This window comes from Gobius niger, assembly GCF_951799975.1.
Source record: "Gobius niger genome assembly, chromosome: 1".
NCBI classification, from domain to species: Eukaryota; Metazoa; Chordata; class Actinopteri; order Gobiiformes; family Gobiidae; genus Gobius; species Gobius niger.
The window spans coordinates 73,174,825-73,194,766 of record NC_136852.1 but is presented as its reverse complement, the minus strand read 5'-3'; the positions used below and the strand labels follow the sequence as shown (position 1 = coordinate 73,194,766).

The following is a 19,942-nucleotide window of genomic DNA, read 5'->3' as shown; positions in this document are numbered from 1 at the left end:
CCTATACTCCACAAGATGCGAGAACTTTGTTCTCGTTCTTTTTGCCTCAAGACCAAGAACAAAGTTGGTCTGGGCTCTGACATTTCGTTCTCCACAAGACGTGAGAACTTTGTTCTTGGTCTTGAGGCAAAAAGAACGAGAACAAAGTTTGTCGGGTTCTGACATTTCATTCTCCACAAGACGTGTTTCTGCCGAACTGCCACGCCCACTTTTTCCGCAGCCAAAACAGACAAGGACTGACTGAAATAAAACGAAGAGCTGCAGGAGCTGCGAGAACAAAATGACGTCATTTCGATCTTGCAGCTCTGGGTGCAAGAACAAAGTTCTTGCGTCTTGTGGAGAATGAATAGGCCTTAAAGCTGGGCTTAAACTGTGGCTCTGATACGAGGAGAACCTGAACCTCACGGAGGAGTTTTACAGTAAAGAGCAAAAACACGACTGACCTGAGCCCGTGAGGCCACACAAGCTCAGCTGGGTCTGAATACATTTTGGAAAGAGCTTCCAACTATTTTCTGATGGTTTTTGAGGAAAACCTTTGACCAAAGTGTCTCTGTGTAAATGCGTCGCATGAAATGAGGCTCATAAACTGTAGCTCAGTTTAATCTGAAAATGTGAAGATCTCTGCGGATATTTGACCAATAAACAAAACTAAAAGTGTTTTTATGCAGAGAATCCACTCTCTAAGCCTGAAGCACCACATCTGAGCACAGACTTTGTGAAAGATCTGAGTTAGAAGATCCACAGCGGTTAAGTGGACACTTGGCCGACACACCCACAGAGTTCACGTCTCTAAGGCTCATAAAAAGTGGATTAGAGTGAACGATCCACATGCAAACAAACAGTGTGAAGGATGGGAGGGGTTTCCGGAATGATCGAGACCGCTAAGGCTCATGAGGCGGAGGAATAAGGCAGATAATGGAAATGTCTTAACCTCTTAACTCCCGCCTGAACCGAAAGGATCTTTTTCCTCACGTCAACAGATTTTTTTTCCATCATTTTTTTGTTGGGTATTAAACTCATTTTTGTAACTTCATCATTTTTTTTTTCATTTTTTGGTCACATTTTTGTCATTTTTTCTTAATTTTTTTAATCCCTTTTTTTTCATTTTTTGTAAATTTTTTATCAAATTTTGTCATATTTTTGTCATTTTTTCGTAAATTTTATGTCACATTTTTGTAATTTGTCATATTTATGTCATTTTCTCTTCAATTTGTTTTATCAATTTTTTAGTAATTTTTTTGTAATTTTTTTATCAGTTTTTTGTCATATTTTAGTCATTTTTTGTAACATTTTGGTCATTTTTTGTCAATTTTTTATAAAATTTGTCACTTTTTCGTCATTTTTTGGTCACATTTTTGTAATTTGTCACATTTTTTGTCCTTTTTTGTCACATTTGTCATTTTTTCTTCAATTTTTTTTAATCAATTTTTTTGTCACATTTCTGTCACATTTTGTAACATTTTTGTCACATTCTTGTCATTTTTTCATACATTTTTTGTCAATTTCTTGTGACATATTTGTTTTTCGTCGCTTTTTTGTCAAGGTTTTTGTCACCTTTTTGTCACATTTCCATCATTGTTTTCGTCTCAGTTTTGTTGCTATTTTCACAGCTTTTTTCCAGAAGCTTTTGGATTGGGATAAAGCCAAACTGTAGAAAAATGTGCTCGGTTCAGGTGGGAGTTAAGGGGTTCATGATTCCCCCTTTCTCACGCCTACTTTTACACTTTGTTTTCATGCTTCAGACAGATGTTTGTGTTTCATCTGAAGCAGAATCACCTCACATGTAGTTATTGGGCTACAGGCCATTGTTCAAACTCCTTTATGTCACCCCAGGACTGTCGTGTGTACCTTTCTCAGCAGCTCGGCGTGACTGGCCACCAGCTCTGTGTGCTTGTCCTTCATCATGTTGTAGCGCTGCTCGGACGCTTGCGCCCGCTCTGCAGACACAAACACGTTTACTACATGTGCTTGAACACGCCGGGCGGATGAGTCTCTCCTCACTCTCTGCTTCCATGTAGCTGAACTGCAGCCCTTCGTGGTCCGCGTTCCTGCGGCGCAGAGCCTCCAGCTCCATCTGCAGCTGCTCCTTCTCCAGCAGCGCCCTCTGCTTCTGCGCCCGCTGCTCCTCCAGCTCCGCCTCCAGGTTGTTGATCTGAGACTTGAGCTGGTTGATGTAACGCTGGGCCTGCGGGAGGAGAAATATGTTTGACACACCCGGGACGCTCGGACGACCTGCGACATTCCACATGTGAGGACGAGCGTTTGCATCTGCTCGCACCAGACTCTGTAACTCCCACAGGCCTGTTCACACGGGATCAGCATAATCTGTGCAATAAATAACACAGGAACTGACTTTGTGAATTTGTGAAGCCTGTTTTAGCCTTTTACACTGAACAATTGTCCATAAAAAGTTGTCTGGGCCTCTCTCTAAAGCAGGGGTGCCCGAACTTTTTGTCTCCGAGGGCCAAAATGAAAAAGTGCCTGTGAGTCGCGGGCCAAACACGGCGATGTCAAGCGTGGAACAAAACGTCTGTGCAGTAACTCCTAAAGGTTATTGACGGAAGTGAGCGGGGGAAGTCTTTAGGAGTTACTGCACAGACGTTTTGCTCCTCGTATCATTACGCCTCACAATATAGTCCCCCTTTTTATTTGCTTATAAAATCGACATGTTACATTTCTGTGTAAATATACTTCGCATGAAAACACTTGACGTAACTTTATTTAAATAGGGAACACGTGGAAGAGCTTGGTAGCTTCTATCGTGAGCTTTTTTGGAGCTATATGACATGTGGGAGAGGCTGCGTATGTGCTCCGTTTGCCTGACAGAGCGCACGGACAAAGACCAGACGGGGATATATTAACTCGACTAAAGTGAGGTAAGAGCATATCTCAGTATGTAAAAACGGTGGCCTATTCCTTTAAGTTGAAATTTGAAAGATATTATTTCTAATGTTGGAAATTGAAATCTAAGCCTTAATATTGACGAGCAGAGGAAGCTCTGAGTGAATCGTCCTCCTTTGAGACTTGTACGTACGAGTTTGAACATTTTATCATGTCCACGATGTTGTTCGTCAGAATGAGGTAAAATCATGTCTAACCAAACCACAAATCAAAATGTGCACAGGAAACAGCAAACAAACAAACAAAAAAACTGTAATCACGTGAGTCAGACTCGTGTTACCTCGGACTTGACTCGCTCCAGCTCCGCCCTCAGCTGCTCCAGCTCCCTCTTCAGGTTGTCGATCTGCAGGTCTCTGTGGGACACAGGAGTCAGAGCGTGAGTGACCTGGTCAGCAGAGGAACGGCCTCTCGAGGGTCTTACCGGTCGTCGAAGGCTCCGTTGGGAGGACCGAACGCCTGGTCAAAGATGTCCACAGACTGAGGGACACAGAGAGAGGAGTTACTGCGGCTCCAGCACCGGGACAGTATTATCAAATACAGAACATAAGAGTTACTGTGGCTCCAGCACCGGGACAGTATTATCAAATACAGAACATAAGTGTTACTGTGGCTCCAGCACCGGGACAGTATTATCAAATACAGAACATAAGTGTTACTGCGGCTCCAGCACCGGGACAGTATTATCAAATACAGAACATAAGTGTTACTGTGGCTCCAGCACCGGGACAGTATTATCAAATACAGAACATAAGTGTTACTGCGGCTCCACCACCGGGACAGTATTATCAAATACAGAACATAAGTGTTACTGTGGCTCCAGCACCGGGACAGTATTATCAAATACAGAACATAAGTGTTACTGCGGCTCCAGCACCGGGACAGTATTATCGAATACAGAACATAAGTGTTACTGCGGCTCCAGCACCGGGACAGTATTATCAAATACAGAACATAAGTGTTACTGTGGCTCCAGCACCGGGACAGTATTATCAAATACAGAACATAAGTGTTACTGCGGCTCCACCACCGGGACAGTATTATCAAATACAGAACATAAGTGTTACTGCGGCTCCAGCACCGGGACAGTATTATCGAATACAGAACATAAGTGTTACTGTGGCTCCAGCACCGGGACAGTATTATCGAATACAGAACATAAGTGTTACTGTGGCTCCAGCACCGGGACAGTATTATCGAATACAGAACATAAGTGTTACTGCGGCTCCAGCACCGGGACAGTATTATCGAATACAGAACATAAGTGTTACTGCGGCTCCAGCACCGGGACAGTATTATCGAATACAGAACATAAGTGTTACTGCAGCTCCAGCACCGGGACAGTATTATCGAATACAGAACATAAGTATTACTGTGGCTCCAGCACCGGGACAGTATTATCGAATACAGAACATAAGTGTTACTGTGGCTCCAGCACCGGGACAGTATTATCGAATACAGAACATAAGTGTTACTGTGGCTCCAGCACCGGGACAGTATTATCAAATACAGAACATAAGTGTTACTGTGGCTCCAGCACCGGGACAGTATTATCGAATACAGAACATAAGTGTTACTGTGGCTCCAGCACCGGGACAGTATTATCGAATACAGAACATAAGAGTTACTGTGGCTCCAGCACCGGGACAGTATTATCAAATACAGAACATAAGTGTTACTGCGGCTCCAGCACCGGGACAGTATTATCGAATACAGAACATAAGTGTTACTGCAGCACCGGGACAGTATTATCAAATACAGAACATAAGTGTTACTGCGGCTCCAGCACCGGGACAGTATTATCGAATACAGAACATAAGAGTTACTGTGGCTCCAGCACCGGGACAGTATTATCAAATACAGAACATAAGTGTTACTGTGGCTCCAGCACCAGGACAGTATTATCGAATACAGAACATAAGTGTTACTGCGGCTCCAGCACCGGGACAGTATTATCGAATACAGTGTTACTGTGGCTCCAGCACCGGGACAGTATTATCAAATACAGAACATAAGTGTTACTGTGGCTCCAGCACCGGGACAGTATTATCAAATACAGAAACAGTCATTCCTTTAACTCCCATTTCATTTTCCTTTGTATCATGTGTTCGAGGTGAAACAACCAAGAAACTTCCATTAATCTTTAACGACAAAAGGGCAGAAAAAACACTTTCCAAGTGTTTAATTTCATTTTAATTTTCCATATTTTACCCAATGTTTTCTATGGAAGCCCGTTTCCGCCATGTTAAAAAATAAAAGGAAATAATCGAAATAAGTCGAAATTACGACTTTTAAACTCGTACTACGAGATTTAAACTCGTACTACAAGTTTAAAACACAAAATTACGAGTTTAAATCTCGAAATTACGACTTTTAAAACTCAGAATTTCACGATTTAAACTCGGAATTTCGAGTTTTTCAGATCCGTGATCATAGACGTCTGTTCGGCGGGACAGCGGACACTGGTGCAGATGTAAACAAACAGTCATGGAGGATTAGCTTCATCGTGTTGTGAACCGGAGCTACAGCAACTATGGGACTTTTACAAAGACAGAAGTGTTTATTTTACCTCAACACCCAGGATTAAAAGCAGTGACAAGAAAACGTATTAAAAATGTCTGTATCCACGATAGGAATGTGTTTAGGCCTTGATGATGCAGGGCATTCCCAAAGCTAATGCTACAATCGTAGCATCATGAACTTCCATGAACTTCGGATGATCGTGATCATGTGAAAATGGGAAATATGCAGGAATAAAGGTCAATTAAACGCAACAACATCCGGATTTTCAAAGTAAAATAGGGCTGACGTCTATGATCACAGATCTTAAAAACTCGTATTTCTCGGAATTTTGTGTTTTAAACACAGAATTATGACTTTAAATCTCGTAATTTCGACTTCCCGTTGGGCTTTTATTTTTAACATGGCGGAAACGGGCTTCCATAGTTTTCCCTAAAGTTCCCCACCTTTTTTTTGTGTTTTTTGCCCAGTTTTCCCAAAATTGTAATTTGTAAAATTTTCCCATTTTTGTCACTTTCCAAGTGGAGTAGTGGTCAGTAGTGGTCAGTAGAGGTCAGTAGTGGTCTCAGTTGAGGGCAGTAGTGGTCAGTGGAGGGTCAGTACCGGCTGCTGGGCCTGCACGGGGGCCGGGCTGCTGGCCACGTCGATCAGAGGCTCCGGGTCGTCGTCGTCGTCCTCCGGCGCCTCGTCCTGGTCGGGGATGACCACCACCAGCTTCTGATGTTTGGCCAGAGACGCCGCGTGCAGGAAGTTCGGAGGCGACTGACCAGTGGGGGACAAACGGGTTCAGTTAGTTATTTATAGGATTTACAATGACACGAGTAAACCTCTCACACTCGCCTTAACCGAGCTCTGCTAGTTCACCCAAATGTAAAAGCTTCTCGAAAAAAGTGTCAAAATATCGACAAAAATCAGATGAAAACAGGGATGAAAACGCAGCAAAAAAGTGACAAAAGAGCGTTGAAAAAGCCACAAAGGAGCCACAGAAACGTGACAAAAAAAGTGACAAATACATTAAAAAGCAATAAAAGTGGCAGAAACGTAACAAGGTAAAAAAAAAGCATTAAAAAAAAAGTCAAAAATGGTAAAAAAAAAAGTCAAAAATTTAAAAAAAAATTAAAAAACTTTTTTTAAAGCGTCAAAAAGGTTAAAAAAAGCACAAAAAAGTGAAAAAAATAAGTCTAAATTTGTTTTTGTTTTTTAAACGTCAAAAGGTAAAAAAAAAAGCATAAAAAAACGTCAAAAAATTAAAAAAAACTTTTTCAAAAACTTTTTTAAAGCGTCAAAAAGGTAAAAAAAAAAGCACAAAAAAGTGAAAAAAAAAATTTAAACGTCAAAAGGTAAAAAAAATGCATAAAAAACGTCAAAAAAGGTAAAAAAAAACAAAAAACAAAAAATGGTAAAAACAAAAAGATAAAAAAAAAATAAAGACGTCAAAATAGGTAAAAAAAAAAGTGACGACACAGCAACGGCGAGGAGACCTACTGTATAGTCCAGTGGTTCTCAACCTGGGGGTCGCGAGACAAATTTGGGGGGTCGCCAGATCATTTAGATAAAATATACATATTTTTATTAGCATATAATCTAATGTTTTATTGTAGCATGCGTTTGCTATTTTACCAGAGTGCCATTATTTGCTCATAATTTGATGAATTTATTTCAGCCAGTTGTTTTTTTGTTCTTTGTTTTTTCAGAATTATGTCGGCTAATGTTCCGATTTCTCACGGTGTGACCCGGGCGGGCGGTCACAAACCCCTTTACCTGTTATAATGGGGGTCGCGGCTCCAAAAAGGTTGAGAACCAGTATAGTCTGATCTCCAGGCTAGAAGCTTTTAGATTTGGGTAAAGCTGAACTGGGGAAAATGTGAAAAGGTGAGTTTCCAGGGCACCAATAATAATAATAATAATAATAATAATAATAATAATAATAATAATAATAATAATAATAATAATATGAGGACATGAAAAGCCTCAGAAAGCACATGGCTACTTAACATAGTGTAAACAAGTCAGGCCAAATACGAGAGGCCACTACACAAAGATATGCTTCCTTCCTCACTAAACAAAGACATCCCAGAGGAAACAAATCCTTTCTGTGTGAATCTGTAGTGCCTCTAATTAGGGCTGCTCGATTATTGAAAAAATAATAATCACGATTATTTTTGTCATAATTGAAATCACGATTATTCAAACGATTATTTGTTGCCTTTAAAAAAATCCATCAAAAAAATGACAAAAATCCAGCAAAAAAGTAACAAAAATCCTTAAAAAATATGACAAAAATCCAACAAAAAAAGACAAAAATCCAGCAAAAAAGTGAGAAAAATCCAGCAAAAAAGTGACAAAAATCCAGCAAAAAAGTGACAAAAATCCTTAAAAAATATGACAAAAATCCAACAAAAAAAGACAAAAATCCAGCAAAAAAGTGACAAAAATCCATCAAAAAGATGACAAAAATCCAGCAAAAAATATGACAAAAATCCAACAAAAAAAGACAAAAATCCATCAAAAAAATGACAAAAATCCATCAAAAAAAGTGACAAAAATCCATCAAAAAGTGACAAAAATCCAGCAAAAAATATGACAAAAATCCAACAAAAAAAGACAAAAATCCATCAAAAAAAATGACAAAAATCCATCAAAAAAAAATGACAAAAATCCAACAAAAAAAGACAAAAATCCAGCAAAAAAGTGACAAAAATCCAGCAAAAAAGTGACAAAAATCCAGCAAAAAAAAAGACAAAAATCCAGCAAAAAAATTACAAAAATCCAGCAGAAAAAGACAAAAATCCAGCAGAAAAAGACAAAAATCCCAAAATTAAAAATTAGAAGAAAAAAAAATTGAAAAATGTTTTTTGGGAAAAAAAGTAAAAAAAAAATAAAAGTGAAAAAAAAAATTATAATCGATTTTTTGCGATTATGCTAATTTTGTAATCGTTTACTGTTGTAATCGAAATCGTAATCGAATTTCGATTAATTGAACAGCCCTACCTCTAATCAGTGTTTGAGCTGCGAGTCGACCGCGCCCCCCCCCCCCCCCCCCCCTCTCTGACTCCAGCCCAAATCAGGCTCATGCAAACAGGACCAGGAGGAGACTGTCATGCCGGCCCTGCCTTTAGTCACTACAGGGAGTTTTCTGCAGCACAGGCAGAACCGGAGGAAGCCCTGACTCAGCAGAGGATACGCCCCCCCCCCCCCCTCTGGAGCTTACATCAGGGAGACGGGGAATCTGGATCAGCCTCTTGAAATACATCATGTCCCGGGCTTTGTTGAAGAAACTTTTCAGGCTGAAAGATAAAGGGAACCAATGAGGAGGAGGAGTTCACCAGAGACGTCATGACATGTAAAATCAGTTTGTCAATTCTCCCACAAGGCGTTTCCCTAAACAGAGCGTGAAACACATTCATCTGCACGCGGGATTGTAATTCCATCGCCCCGCAGAGCAGTGTCATTGTGGTGAGGCGTCTCGGAGCTGGGTGGGACGCGGCGGCGGTGTCCTGGGAACATTTGCATGGGTGACGTGGAACGGGGCGAGGCCGGCGTCGGGTTACAGCTGCTTTTGGAGACGGGAAGTGTCCCTTCAGGGGGGGGGGGGGGGGGGGGGGGCGCTCGCATCACGTACCTGTGGAACTGGTCGTGGAAGCGATCCCGGTGGCCCTGCAGCGTGTCGGCCGGGAGACCTGAAACAGACGGGCAGGAAACACATGTGAGCGCTTCAGGTACAGGGTCAGATCTAGAACAGGGCGATGTGTCCTATCTCGAGGACAGGACGTACTTTGTTGAAATTGGCAACTGTGTCTCAGACAAAATTGCCATGACCTGTGGAGTCCCCCAGGGGTCAATCTTGGGACCCCTCTTATTCAACTTGTACATGCTTCCATTGGGTCAGCTAATAAACAGCAACAGTGTGTCGTACCACAACTATGCAGATGACACTCAAATCTACGTGTCACTGGCGGCTGGTGAACATGGGCCTGTAGATACACTCTGTCACTGCATCCAACAGATCAGTTTGTGGATGCAAAACAACTTTCTCCAGCTAAACTCAGACAAAACTGAGATCATTGTTTTTGTCCCACAGGCACAAAGACAAAGTGTTGTCAGTCACCTTGAGTCTCTCTCTCTAAAACCAAAAAATCAGGTTAGAAATCTAGGAGTGATCATGGACTCAGACCTGAACTTAAACAGCCACATCAAAGCAATAACATCAGCAGCTTTTTACCATCTGAAAAACATTAAGATCAGAGGAATAGGCTTGTTGCACAATGTGGCTACGCTAGTTCCTCTGAGCTGAAGCTGTGGGCGCTAGTACTTCCTGTTCGTATTCATTTCCATTAAGATTAGCCTAGACCAGTGAGTTCCTGATAGAAATATTTCCATAGAGGAGATGTTTATGTTTGTAAGGATCAGTGAGTTTGTCTTGAAGCTAAAGGCTAATTTAACCTCTTAACTCCCGCCTGAACCGAGAGGATCTTTTTTCCTCACGTCGTCAGATTTTTTTTCATCATCATTTTTGTCACTTTTTTTTTCATTTTTTGGTCACATTAATTTTTTTATTTTATTTTTTTCGTCAATTTTTTATCACATTTTTGTATTTTTTTTTGTCACATTTTTGCCATTTTTTGGTCAAATTTTTATCACATTTTTATCACATTTTTGTCATTTTTCGTCAATTTCTTGTGACATTATTGTGATATTTTTGCCACTTTTTCATCAATTTTTTGTCCCTTTTTTGTCAATTTTTTATCACAGTTTTGTAATTTTCTTGTCACATTTTTGCCATTTTTTTGTCACATTTTTATCACATTTTTGTCACATTTTATCACATTTTTGTCATTTTTCGTTAATTTTTTTTTCAATTTCTTGTGACATTTTTGTGACATTTTTGCCACTTTTCCATAATTGTTTTCGTCGAGAAAATGTGCTCGGTTCAGGCGGGAGTTAAGCGGTTAATGCATTACACAACTTGAAATAGTGCCTTTATATGTATTTTTATAGCATGTTAGCCTTTAGCTTCAAGACAAACTCTCAATCCTTCATGATCACAGGCGTCTCTGATCTGAACTTCATGATTTGAACACAGTAAATGATCATCTACCGGGAACTCACCGCCCACAACATAATCTTTAGAAAATATGATTATTATTCCAGGAAAAGAAAACAGACAGGAAGTCCAGGCGCTCACACCTTCAGGTCAGAGGAACTAGCATAGCCACACCGTGCAACAAGCCAATAGTGTCAAAACCGGACTTAGAGAGACTGATCCATGCATTTGTCTCCAGCAGGTTAGACGACTGTAATGGCTGCTCACTGGCCTCTCTAAACGAGCTGTCAGAGCTGCAGAACATCCAGAACGCTGCTGCTCGAGTCCTGACAAGAACCAGGAAATACGACCATATTAGTCCAGTGCTCCGGTCTCTGCACTGGCTTCCTGTCACTCAGAGAATAGACTTTAAAACAGCTCTGCTTGTCTACAAGTCTTTTCATGGTTTAGCTCCAAAGTACATCTCTGACATGTTACAGCCGTATGAACCATCTCAGGGAGGGGCCTCCTGGTGGTTCCCAGAGTCAGGACTAAACACGGTGAGGCTGCGTTTCAGTTTCATGCAGCTAAAATCTGGAACAGTCTTCACGAGGATGTGAGACAGGCCTCGACTCTGACAATGTTCAAATCCAGGCTGAAAACAGTTCTTTTTACCGATGCATATGACTGAAAGTATTTTATCTGCACTCTCACCTTTAACTGTAATTGATTAATTTTATGTTGATGTTTTTTTATTGATTCTATTTGTTTTCTTGTACTTATGCAACTGTGAAGCACTTTGAATTGCCTTGTGTATGAATTGTGCTCTACAAATAAGCTTGCCTTGCCTTGCCATGTGGCCAAAGATGTTGGGCATGGGGGCAAATTCATGCTATTTTATTCTCTTTATTCATCTAAATTCACCCGAGTCTTTACCTCCATCTGGAAAAACACAAAATAAAATAATATTGCTCAAATAAAGCTGCACCTTCATCTCCATCATAGTAAAATACTCCTGTAAGCTCATTCCTCGGTGCAGTTTACATGTGTTATTATTGTCAGGAGACGGGGACAGACCTGTGGGTTATAACTAGGGCTGGGTACCGTTAAATGGTTCCTACTTGGTACCGACCGAAAAGCTCCGGTAGGGGGCGATATCGGTGCTAATTTCTGGTACTTTTTCTCTCCAAACATCAATAAATGATCCGCAGTGAGTCTAAATAAAAGCCTGAACTCATGAGCAGCTTCAGCGCAAATGCAGAAGCAAAGCTGTAACTTACTCACACTTCAGTCATTATCAGAGATGGCAGAGCCGCGGACTGAGCCAGGACTAAACCAGGACTAAACCAGGACTAAACCAGGACTTACAGTAAACTGGCTAAAAACCAGGACTAAACCTGGACTGAATAAGAAACTAGACTCTTAGACAAAGAGAAAAGCAGTGACAACAAGAAACACATGGGCTTTAGCTTTACCTTTAGCTTTACCTTTAGCTTTACCTTTAGCTTTACCTTTAGCTTTACCTTTAGCTTTACCTTTAGCTTTACCTTTACCTTTAGCTTTACCTTTAGCTTTACCTTTAGCTTTACCTTTAGCTTTACCTTTAGCTTTACCTTTACCTTTACCTTTACCTTTAGCTTTACCTTTAGCTTTACCTTTAGCTTTACCTTTAGCTTTACCTTTAGCTTTACCTTTAGCTTTACCTTTAGCTTTACCTTTAGCTTTACCTTTAGCTTTACCTTTAGCTTTACCTTTAGCTTTACCTTTAGCTTTACCTTTAGCTTTACCTTTAGCTTTACCTTTAGCTTTACCTTTACCTTTAGCTTTACCTTTACCTTTAGCTTTACCTTTAGCTTTACCTTTAGCTTTACCTTTAGCTTTACCTTTAGCCGCAGAGCCTGAAGTTACTGTTGTTGTTTAAACTCCAGCTGCACCGGAGCGTTTGGGATCAAAGATTGTTTGTGGAAAAGGTGAGGCTCACTCTGCATTAGCCATGTCTGGAACAGTTATGGTGCATTTTCAGTGACAGAGTGAGCGAAAACGTAATTCAATTTTAGTCTAGTTTTAGTCGACTAAAATTGCAAGTAAATTTAGTCGACTAAATTTAAGACGAATTTAGTGGACTTTGCATTGATAATATTCATTATAATCATATTTAATCTTGTTCCTCTGCTTCATGGAGCTGCTCCACATGAACAAAGCTCAGAGCTGATCCTTTGGCAGAGAATTTACATGATCTGAGGCTCTTTCAGACGCTCAATACAAGTTTGGATGATTTTAGTCTCTCCTTTTCATTTTTATTTAGTCTTATTTTAGTCGACTAAAATATCTGGACATTTTAGTCACAGTTTTAGTCTCATGAGAAACTTTTAATTTAGTTTTAGTCCAATTTTAGTCGTCAAAAACATCACTTTGACTAAAATGAAGACTAAATATTTTAGTCGACGAAATTAACACTGGCTTTATGCTCTTTAGCTAAAACAAGAGTTAGAAAGAAGAAATCAAAATTCTAACGGCTGCTGTGACTGAAACAAACTTATTTTTCTGTATTTTATAACCAGAAGTGGCTGTAGTAAGATGTTACTATCCATTTTTGATGTTGACTTCCCAAAGCGTTGCTATGACAACAGGCACAGCTCTCATTTTGGTGGAAAACCAAGTCAGTCTGGAACCAACCCAGCACCAGAACCAGCCCAGAAGCAGCACCTTGGTGGAAAAGCCCTAAGAGTCCCTTCAAAGTAATGCTTTCAGGGAGAAGACTGCGGAATCCACGGGCCAGGTCCAGTCGACTGAGGAACAGTTTTATCTACCAGGCCTCTCCCACCCACCGTAATTTTTTCCCAGCTGCTAATAGACATAGATCCCCAAAAGAGCAGTGTTATTTTCCCATAGACACACGTTAATATAATATATTCCTTTTAAGGCGAGACACGGCAGGTGAAAGTATTGATTTTTCACGCAGTGGTCGAAGTGGAGATTTTTATCTATTTTTCCTCCCTTTACATCTTAGTTTTCATGTCAGATATAAAAATTTCAAAACTCACCCGCATGATGTTTATTTTATGATGTTTTGTCTGCGAGGTGGGGGCAACCCGGAAGTAGCTGCTGCGCCGCGTAGAAAGTCCGTCTTTCAAGCGGGTTTTCATTCATAAATATTGACAAATTTTACATCCACGTGTCCTGCTAAGGGGCCCCGTGATGACGCTTTCACCCAAATATGGTGTTTTTCCTCCTACGAGACGCTGGAGCGGAAAAGTGGAAGAACGGGCCGAGCATGCGCAGTCGTTACAAAACTTCAGAGTTGGTGTTCACAGAATGAAAAAAATCCGCACTCGGGCAACGAGTAAACCCTTATAGAAGCTCCCACAGACTCCAAACTTTCCAGTCTGAGACCTAACAATATTTTGAAGGTTTTTTCAGACAGTTTTTTTAATATCTAATTCCTAGCCTGATTTATTCAACTTTGAAACCAAAAAAACAGGCGGAATTTGAGTTTTTACAGATTTTTCCACTGATGATTAGTTTATTGAAAAACTAAACAAAATATCCAAAATCCCTCTGAAAAAATCTTAGTCACTAATATGTCAATAAAATAAAACCATAACATTTTAATCTGGCTCAATTCATTATTTTGATTTCGTTGCCCAAAATATAGACAATTTTGGCCATTTTAATGCTCAAAATGCCTTATTTTTATGTGAAAACATAAAATGACAGAAAAAGTGCAATACATTTTTTCCTCATATTTATATCTGTTCAGCAAAAGTTTCAAATTGACATCTCTACATTTATTTTTTTCCCCTATTCACCTGCAGTGTCTCGCCTTAAATCCACAAATATCTCCAGTAAATGATACGTTCTGAGTTCTTACAGGCGTGCAGCTTGAAGAGGAGCTTGACAGTGAAGTGGTAGAGCTGGCTGCAGTCGAGGATCACTTGGACGAGAGGAGACAGACGACACTGGCCTGAAGTGAGACTGGAGATGGCGATGGACGTGTTGAGCTGTCGGATCACTGGGAAAATGACAGAAAACACGCATGTACATAAAAAACACGTTACTGCCACACACAGAAATATAAAGAACTACTGCAGGCAGGTTTTGGAGCCTGATCTGGGCCTTCAGTCAGAGCCACAAACCGTCACATGGGAGAGGAGGAAGTGGCCCTAATGCCCTGTAATTGCTGACATTTCCTCATCGTTTAGCACAAATTAAAGCCTCGCGGCACCAAATAAACGGCTCCGGTCGATCTACAACCGGATAACTGCGTTTACTGGAGCCGTGAGATTCATCGTAAAGGCAAATACTTCAACTCTTAACCACGTGATCTCCAGTTTGGCATCACCCAAATCTAAAAGCAACAAAGTACGTGAAGGAAACAAGGATAAAAACACAACAAAAAAGAATCAAAAATGCGATAGAAATGTGACAAACGCAACAAAAGGCCAAAAAAAAGCAACAAAATAGTGGCAAACATGAGATGAAGAAGGTTTTAAATGAGTCGTTACTCTGGCCTACAGGCTGCAAACTCCAGTCGAGAAGCTTTTAGATTTGGGTAAAGCTGAGCAGGAGAAAATGCACTCGGTTAAGGCGTGTGGCAGGGCTGGGTATAATTTCATTTCTTTTGCATTTGTATCAATTGTTTGAGGTGAAACAACCAAGAAACTTCATATAAAGACGAAAGGGTGGAAAAAACACTTTCCAAGTTTTAATTTTTCCCCAATTTTTCTCCATGATTGTTTTTTCTTCTCAATTTCACCCCACATTTTCCCAGTTTTCCCCCCCAAATCTTCATTATGGAAGTGTTTATAATTTTTTCCCCCATTTTAAATTTTTTTAAACATGTTTTTTCCCCCCAATTGTTTCATTAAAAAAAATTAAAAACAAACAAAACAAAAAATTTCCCCCAAATTTTTCCAGTTTTTCCACTTATTTTTCCCATTTTTTTCTACATTTTTCCCAATTTTTCTCCATGATTGTTTTTTTTTCTCAATTTCACCCCACATTTTCTCAGTTTCCCCCCCCCCAAATCTTCATTTTGGAAGTGTTTATAATTTTTTTCCCCATTTTCATTTCTTTTTTTTACATGCTTTTTCCCCCAATTGTTTCATAAAAATTTTTTGCCCCATATTTCCCCAGTTTTTTCCACGTTTCTTCCCAAATTTTTCAAATGTATTCCCCAATTATTTATTTTGTTACGGCCCCAGGGGGCTCCAGGCTCCCTCCTTTTTGCATTAGTTGTGGTTAATGCCGTCTTCCCCTCCATGGATATCGGGCTGTGTGAGCCCTGGCCTGTGATTGGAGGACTGGTTTCAAGCTCCTCCCTGATCTCTGATTGGTGCTTCATCTGAACACCTGCCCCCCCTATCAACCACCTATGAAAAACCACACCTATAAAAGCCTACAAAAGACCACAATTTGGCACATTCGGGGCTGCTGGTCTCTGTGGGCTGGACGCCATTTTGTTTATGTCTCTTTTTGGAACGTTGGCTCAACACTTGCTTTGTTTGGTATTTGCTAGGCCTAATCTTGTTAATACTTTTGTTGTTTTTGTTTAGGTTACACTTTTGTTAACCTTTTGTAAATATTGTACTTTTGTCTGAGTGTTTTGTTACCCTTTGTTAACCATTACCTTTAACATTCCTTTTATTCAATTACAACTTTATTTAATCCATTTTACATCTTGTTTTTGTTACTTCTCTCGCAGAGCTGGGTCGTAACAAACTTGTCTTTCACTTCTTTGATGAACAGCAGCATCAAAGCTTGAATAAAAAGATTCTATATTTCTTTTCGGTTCCTGCTTTCAATATTTTTACTTTTATACCAGTAGAACAGGGGTGGGCAAGTTTTCTTAACAGAGGCCAATTTTTTTCATTGTATAAAGACCAAGGGCCGAAGCCGCCAATTTTAGGCCAAAGTAAAGCACAACACTGGAAAAAAAACATCTTAAATGAGATAAATGACTTAAAATTGCTTGAATTAAAGGTTCTTTATGTTGAATTTGAGTCTGTTTGGACTAATCTAAGATAAAGATACAAATGCTGATGCCAATGGAACAAACAGAAAACCCACAAATGAACTTTTACATTTAAAAAGATTTGTTTTCACTTGAAATGATACAATTTAATCTGAATTAAGAGGATAATGACTTGTTTCATTGGTGATAAGATGTTTTCTCTGATCTAAGACCAGACCAAATCTACTCAAACTCAGGGGCGGACACGCCATATGTCCATTCTGGCAAGAGCACAGAAGGGCCACCAGTCCCGCCTCAACCGAGCTTTACCCAAATCTAAAAGCTAAAAAGAAAGGCATCAAAATAGCGAGAAAAAGAGGATGAAAAGTCAACAAAAAACTTTCTATATTTTTCCCAATTTTTCTCCATGATTGTTTTTTTTTTTCTCAATTTCACCCCATATTTTCCCAGTTTTCCCCCCCAAATCTTCATTATGGAAGTGTTTATTATTTTTTTCCCCCATTTTCAATTTTTTTTACCATGTTTTTCCCCCCCAATTGTTTCATTAAAAAAAAAATTCTAAACCAAAAAAAAAAAAAAATTTCCCCCAAATTTTCCCAGCTTTTCCACTTATTTTCCCCCAATTTTTTCTACATTTTCCCCAATTTTTTCTCCATGATTGTTTTTGAAAAGTCAACAAAAACGTGGGAAAAACACAACAAAAAAATATGGAAAAAATAGATTAAAAAAACAACAAAAATATGACAAAAATGTGGCGACGTGACAAAAAAGTTTCCATCACTTTTGTAGGTCTTAGCTTTCAAATGAGGCGTTACATTGTTGATCTCCAGTCAAGAAGCTTTTAGATTTGGGTAAAGCCCAGTATGAAAAAAAAACATGAATCTAAAAGGAATTCCGTGGAGTATGGTGCACCACAAGGTTCAATTTTGGGACCATTATTATTTATTATTTATATTAATGATTTCGCTTCTGTTTCTACGACCACCTTTCCCGTTCTTTTTGCTGATGATGCCGATCAAAAAAATAATAATGAAAAGCCGAACTGGGGAAAATGCACTCGTTAATGTTATGGCGGGTGGTAAGAGGTTAAAATATGTATTTGTGGAAGTGTCACAATTACGCTAATCTGGGTCCAGGGCTGTTTTTCAGTCCCAGTCCGCCCCTGCTCAAACTTTAGATTCAATCTCTTAATTCAAGTAGGTTTCTGTCATTTCTTCCTTCTTTTTCCAGTGCACTTTCAACAAATGCCAGAGTTGTTCATTATATGGCCTCATAGATACAGACGGCATCTCGTCATAGAAGGGGGCGTGGCTTCGCCGAGGGGGAAAATAGAATCTTTAAAAAAAACACAATTTTCAGCCATTTTCTGGTGGAATATCAACTTATTTATCACATATAAATAAAGTCAAGCGTAAATCGGGCCCATATGGATATTTTCTCACAGCAGATTGTTCTGTAGAAGTGAAAAAACGGCAGTTGTAGCTCGCGCTAGCTAACCGTTAGCATTAGCCCGATGCTAACATGTAGCATCAAGTTTGCTTTCTCCATTATTCATGTATTTATGGGCTGTTGAACCACTTTGCTCCTCCCCATGTCTTTGTTTCTTTATTTAGTAGAAACTATCTTCATATTTCAGCATTTGTCACTGTAGTTTTTGAATAATTAGAGAAAATTAACATTTTTTCAAAATTGTTTTCCCCCTTAACTGTTTTCAAAAGTGACCATATATGGGCGATTCCAGAGATGCCGTCTGTATCTATTGGGTGTATTAACAGTATTTCTCCCATTTAACCCTAAAAATGTTAAAGTACTTTATGATTTGTGTCATAATGTTTCTCAAAATCATCTTGGGGGCCAGAGGTTCTGTGCTGGAGGGCCGGATTTGGCCCCCGGGCCTGACGTTGCCGACCCCTGCAGTAGAACCTAAAGCTTTGGCTGCAGATCATGGCGGCCGCTGCGCCGCCGGGGCTCGAGTTACTCAGGGGAGTTTTTCACCTGTCTCCGCCAGACGCAGCTCCGAGTCCATGTAATCGAACACCTCCACTGTGAGCTGGAACCTGGACACACACATATACACACACACAAGCACACACACACACACACACACACACACACGCCTTTAGTACATCCTGAAGAAAAGGGCTGTGGATTAAACGTGTGATGATGATGAGCTGCAGTCAGGTGTAGCTCTGGACTTTAGCTCTGGTTCAGGAAGTGAAAACGCCCGCTCGACGTTTCTGCGATATCGCTTTCCTTCTTCATTGGAACACGGACACAGGATGCAACATAAGACGAGGAACGCTTTCTGTAACTCTCACTGCGCAGCCATACTGTACATAAGGGCCATGAGCGAGTCCCAGAGGAGCCTTCATTTCTGAGTGAAGGGGGTGAAGAACGGGAAGAGGCCAGTGTTAATTTCGTCGACTAAAATATTTAGTGTTATTTTTGATGACTAAAATTGGACTAAAACTAAATTAAACGTTTTTCATGAGACTAAAACTATGACTAAAATGTCCAGATATTTTAGTCGACTAAAATAAGACTAAATAAAAATGAAAGGGAGAGACTAAAATCATCCAAACTTCTATTGAGCGTCTGAAAGAGCCTCAGATCATGTAAATTCTCTGCCAATGGATCAGCTCTGAGCTTTGTTCATGTGGAGCAGCTCCATGAAGCAGAAGAACACGATTAAATATGATTATAATGAATATTGTCAATGCAAAGTCCACTAAATTAGTCTTAAATTTAGTCGACTAAAACTAGACAAAAATTGAAGATATTTTTTTGACTAAAACTAGACTAAAATCGAATTACATTTTTGTCAAAAGACGAAGACTAAAACTAAAATAAAATATGTTGTCAAAATTAACGCTGGAAGAGACTTCAGCAAAGTGTCAGAGCCAGGACTTGAACCCATGACCCTTAACCACGAGGCTATGAGCTGCGTGGCTATGATTATTATTGTTGTTTTAAGGCCTTAATTTTGCCAAAATTAATTCAATTATTTTAAGATATTTTGCCAGGCACAACAAAGCATTTCTACCTTCAAATGACATCACACATAGTTCTGGCGGCCATTTTGAATACCGAAGTAGAATTATGCAGTACTACAACATGTAACAACATCTCTACTCAGGATATAAAAGAAGACAAATGATTGACACTGGCATTTGCATGTACTTGTAATCATTGCTCACGAAGATAAGAGTAAAAACACGTCTGAGTCAGTGGTTAAGCTGCTCAAGACATTAGCATGCTACTGATTAGCAACTGTCATCAATCAACTGTCAGTGGCTTCAACACGATGAACACATGTATGACACTGAGGAAATACTACAGTAACAGCTCTGACACATGTTGTATCCAAGTTTGTGGTTCAGGACATTCTCTTGTAGAGGTCAGAGGTGGTGAAGCCAAATGCTAACCGGTAGCATGCTAACATCTTGAGCAGCTTAAACACTGACTCACTGGTTTCTTCACATAAACGTGCGTCTCTGGGGCCGTGTTTTTACTGTTTTATTCTTCAG

General features: G+C 39.8%; 1 protein-coding gene across 1 annotated transcript in view; it reads right to left on the bottom strand.

The window, feature by feature from the left end:
• Window positions 1–19,942, bottom strand: part of hip1rb (huntingtin interacting protein 1 related b) — a gene marked incomplete at its 3' end in the record, with an annotated part of 72,814 nt that overhangs the window by 16,727 nt on the left and 36,145 nt on the right. The window contains exons 7-15 of the mRNA XM_079576982.1: window positions 18,411–18,472; window positions 14,313–14,453; window positions 9,041–9,098; window positions 8,630–8,705; window positions 6,022–6,180; window positions 3,323–3,378; window positions 3,182–3,254; window positions 2,002–2,185; window positions 1,849–1,937 (exon numbers count right to left, since the gene is read on the bottom strand). Of these exons, the coding sequence (XP_079433108.1) occupies window positions 1,849–1,937; window positions 2,002–2,185; window positions 3,182–3,254; window positions 3,323–3,378; window positions 6,022–6,180; window positions 8,630–8,705; window positions 9,041–9,098; window positions 14,313–14,453; window positions 18,411–18,472 (898 nt within the window). The remainder of the gene's footprint in view (window positions 1–1,848; window positions 1,938–2,001; window positions 2,186–3,181; window positions 3,255–3,322; window positions 3,379–6,021; window positions 6,181–8,629; window positions 8,706–9,040; window positions 9,099–14,312; window positions 14,454–18,410; window positions 18,473–19,942) is intronic.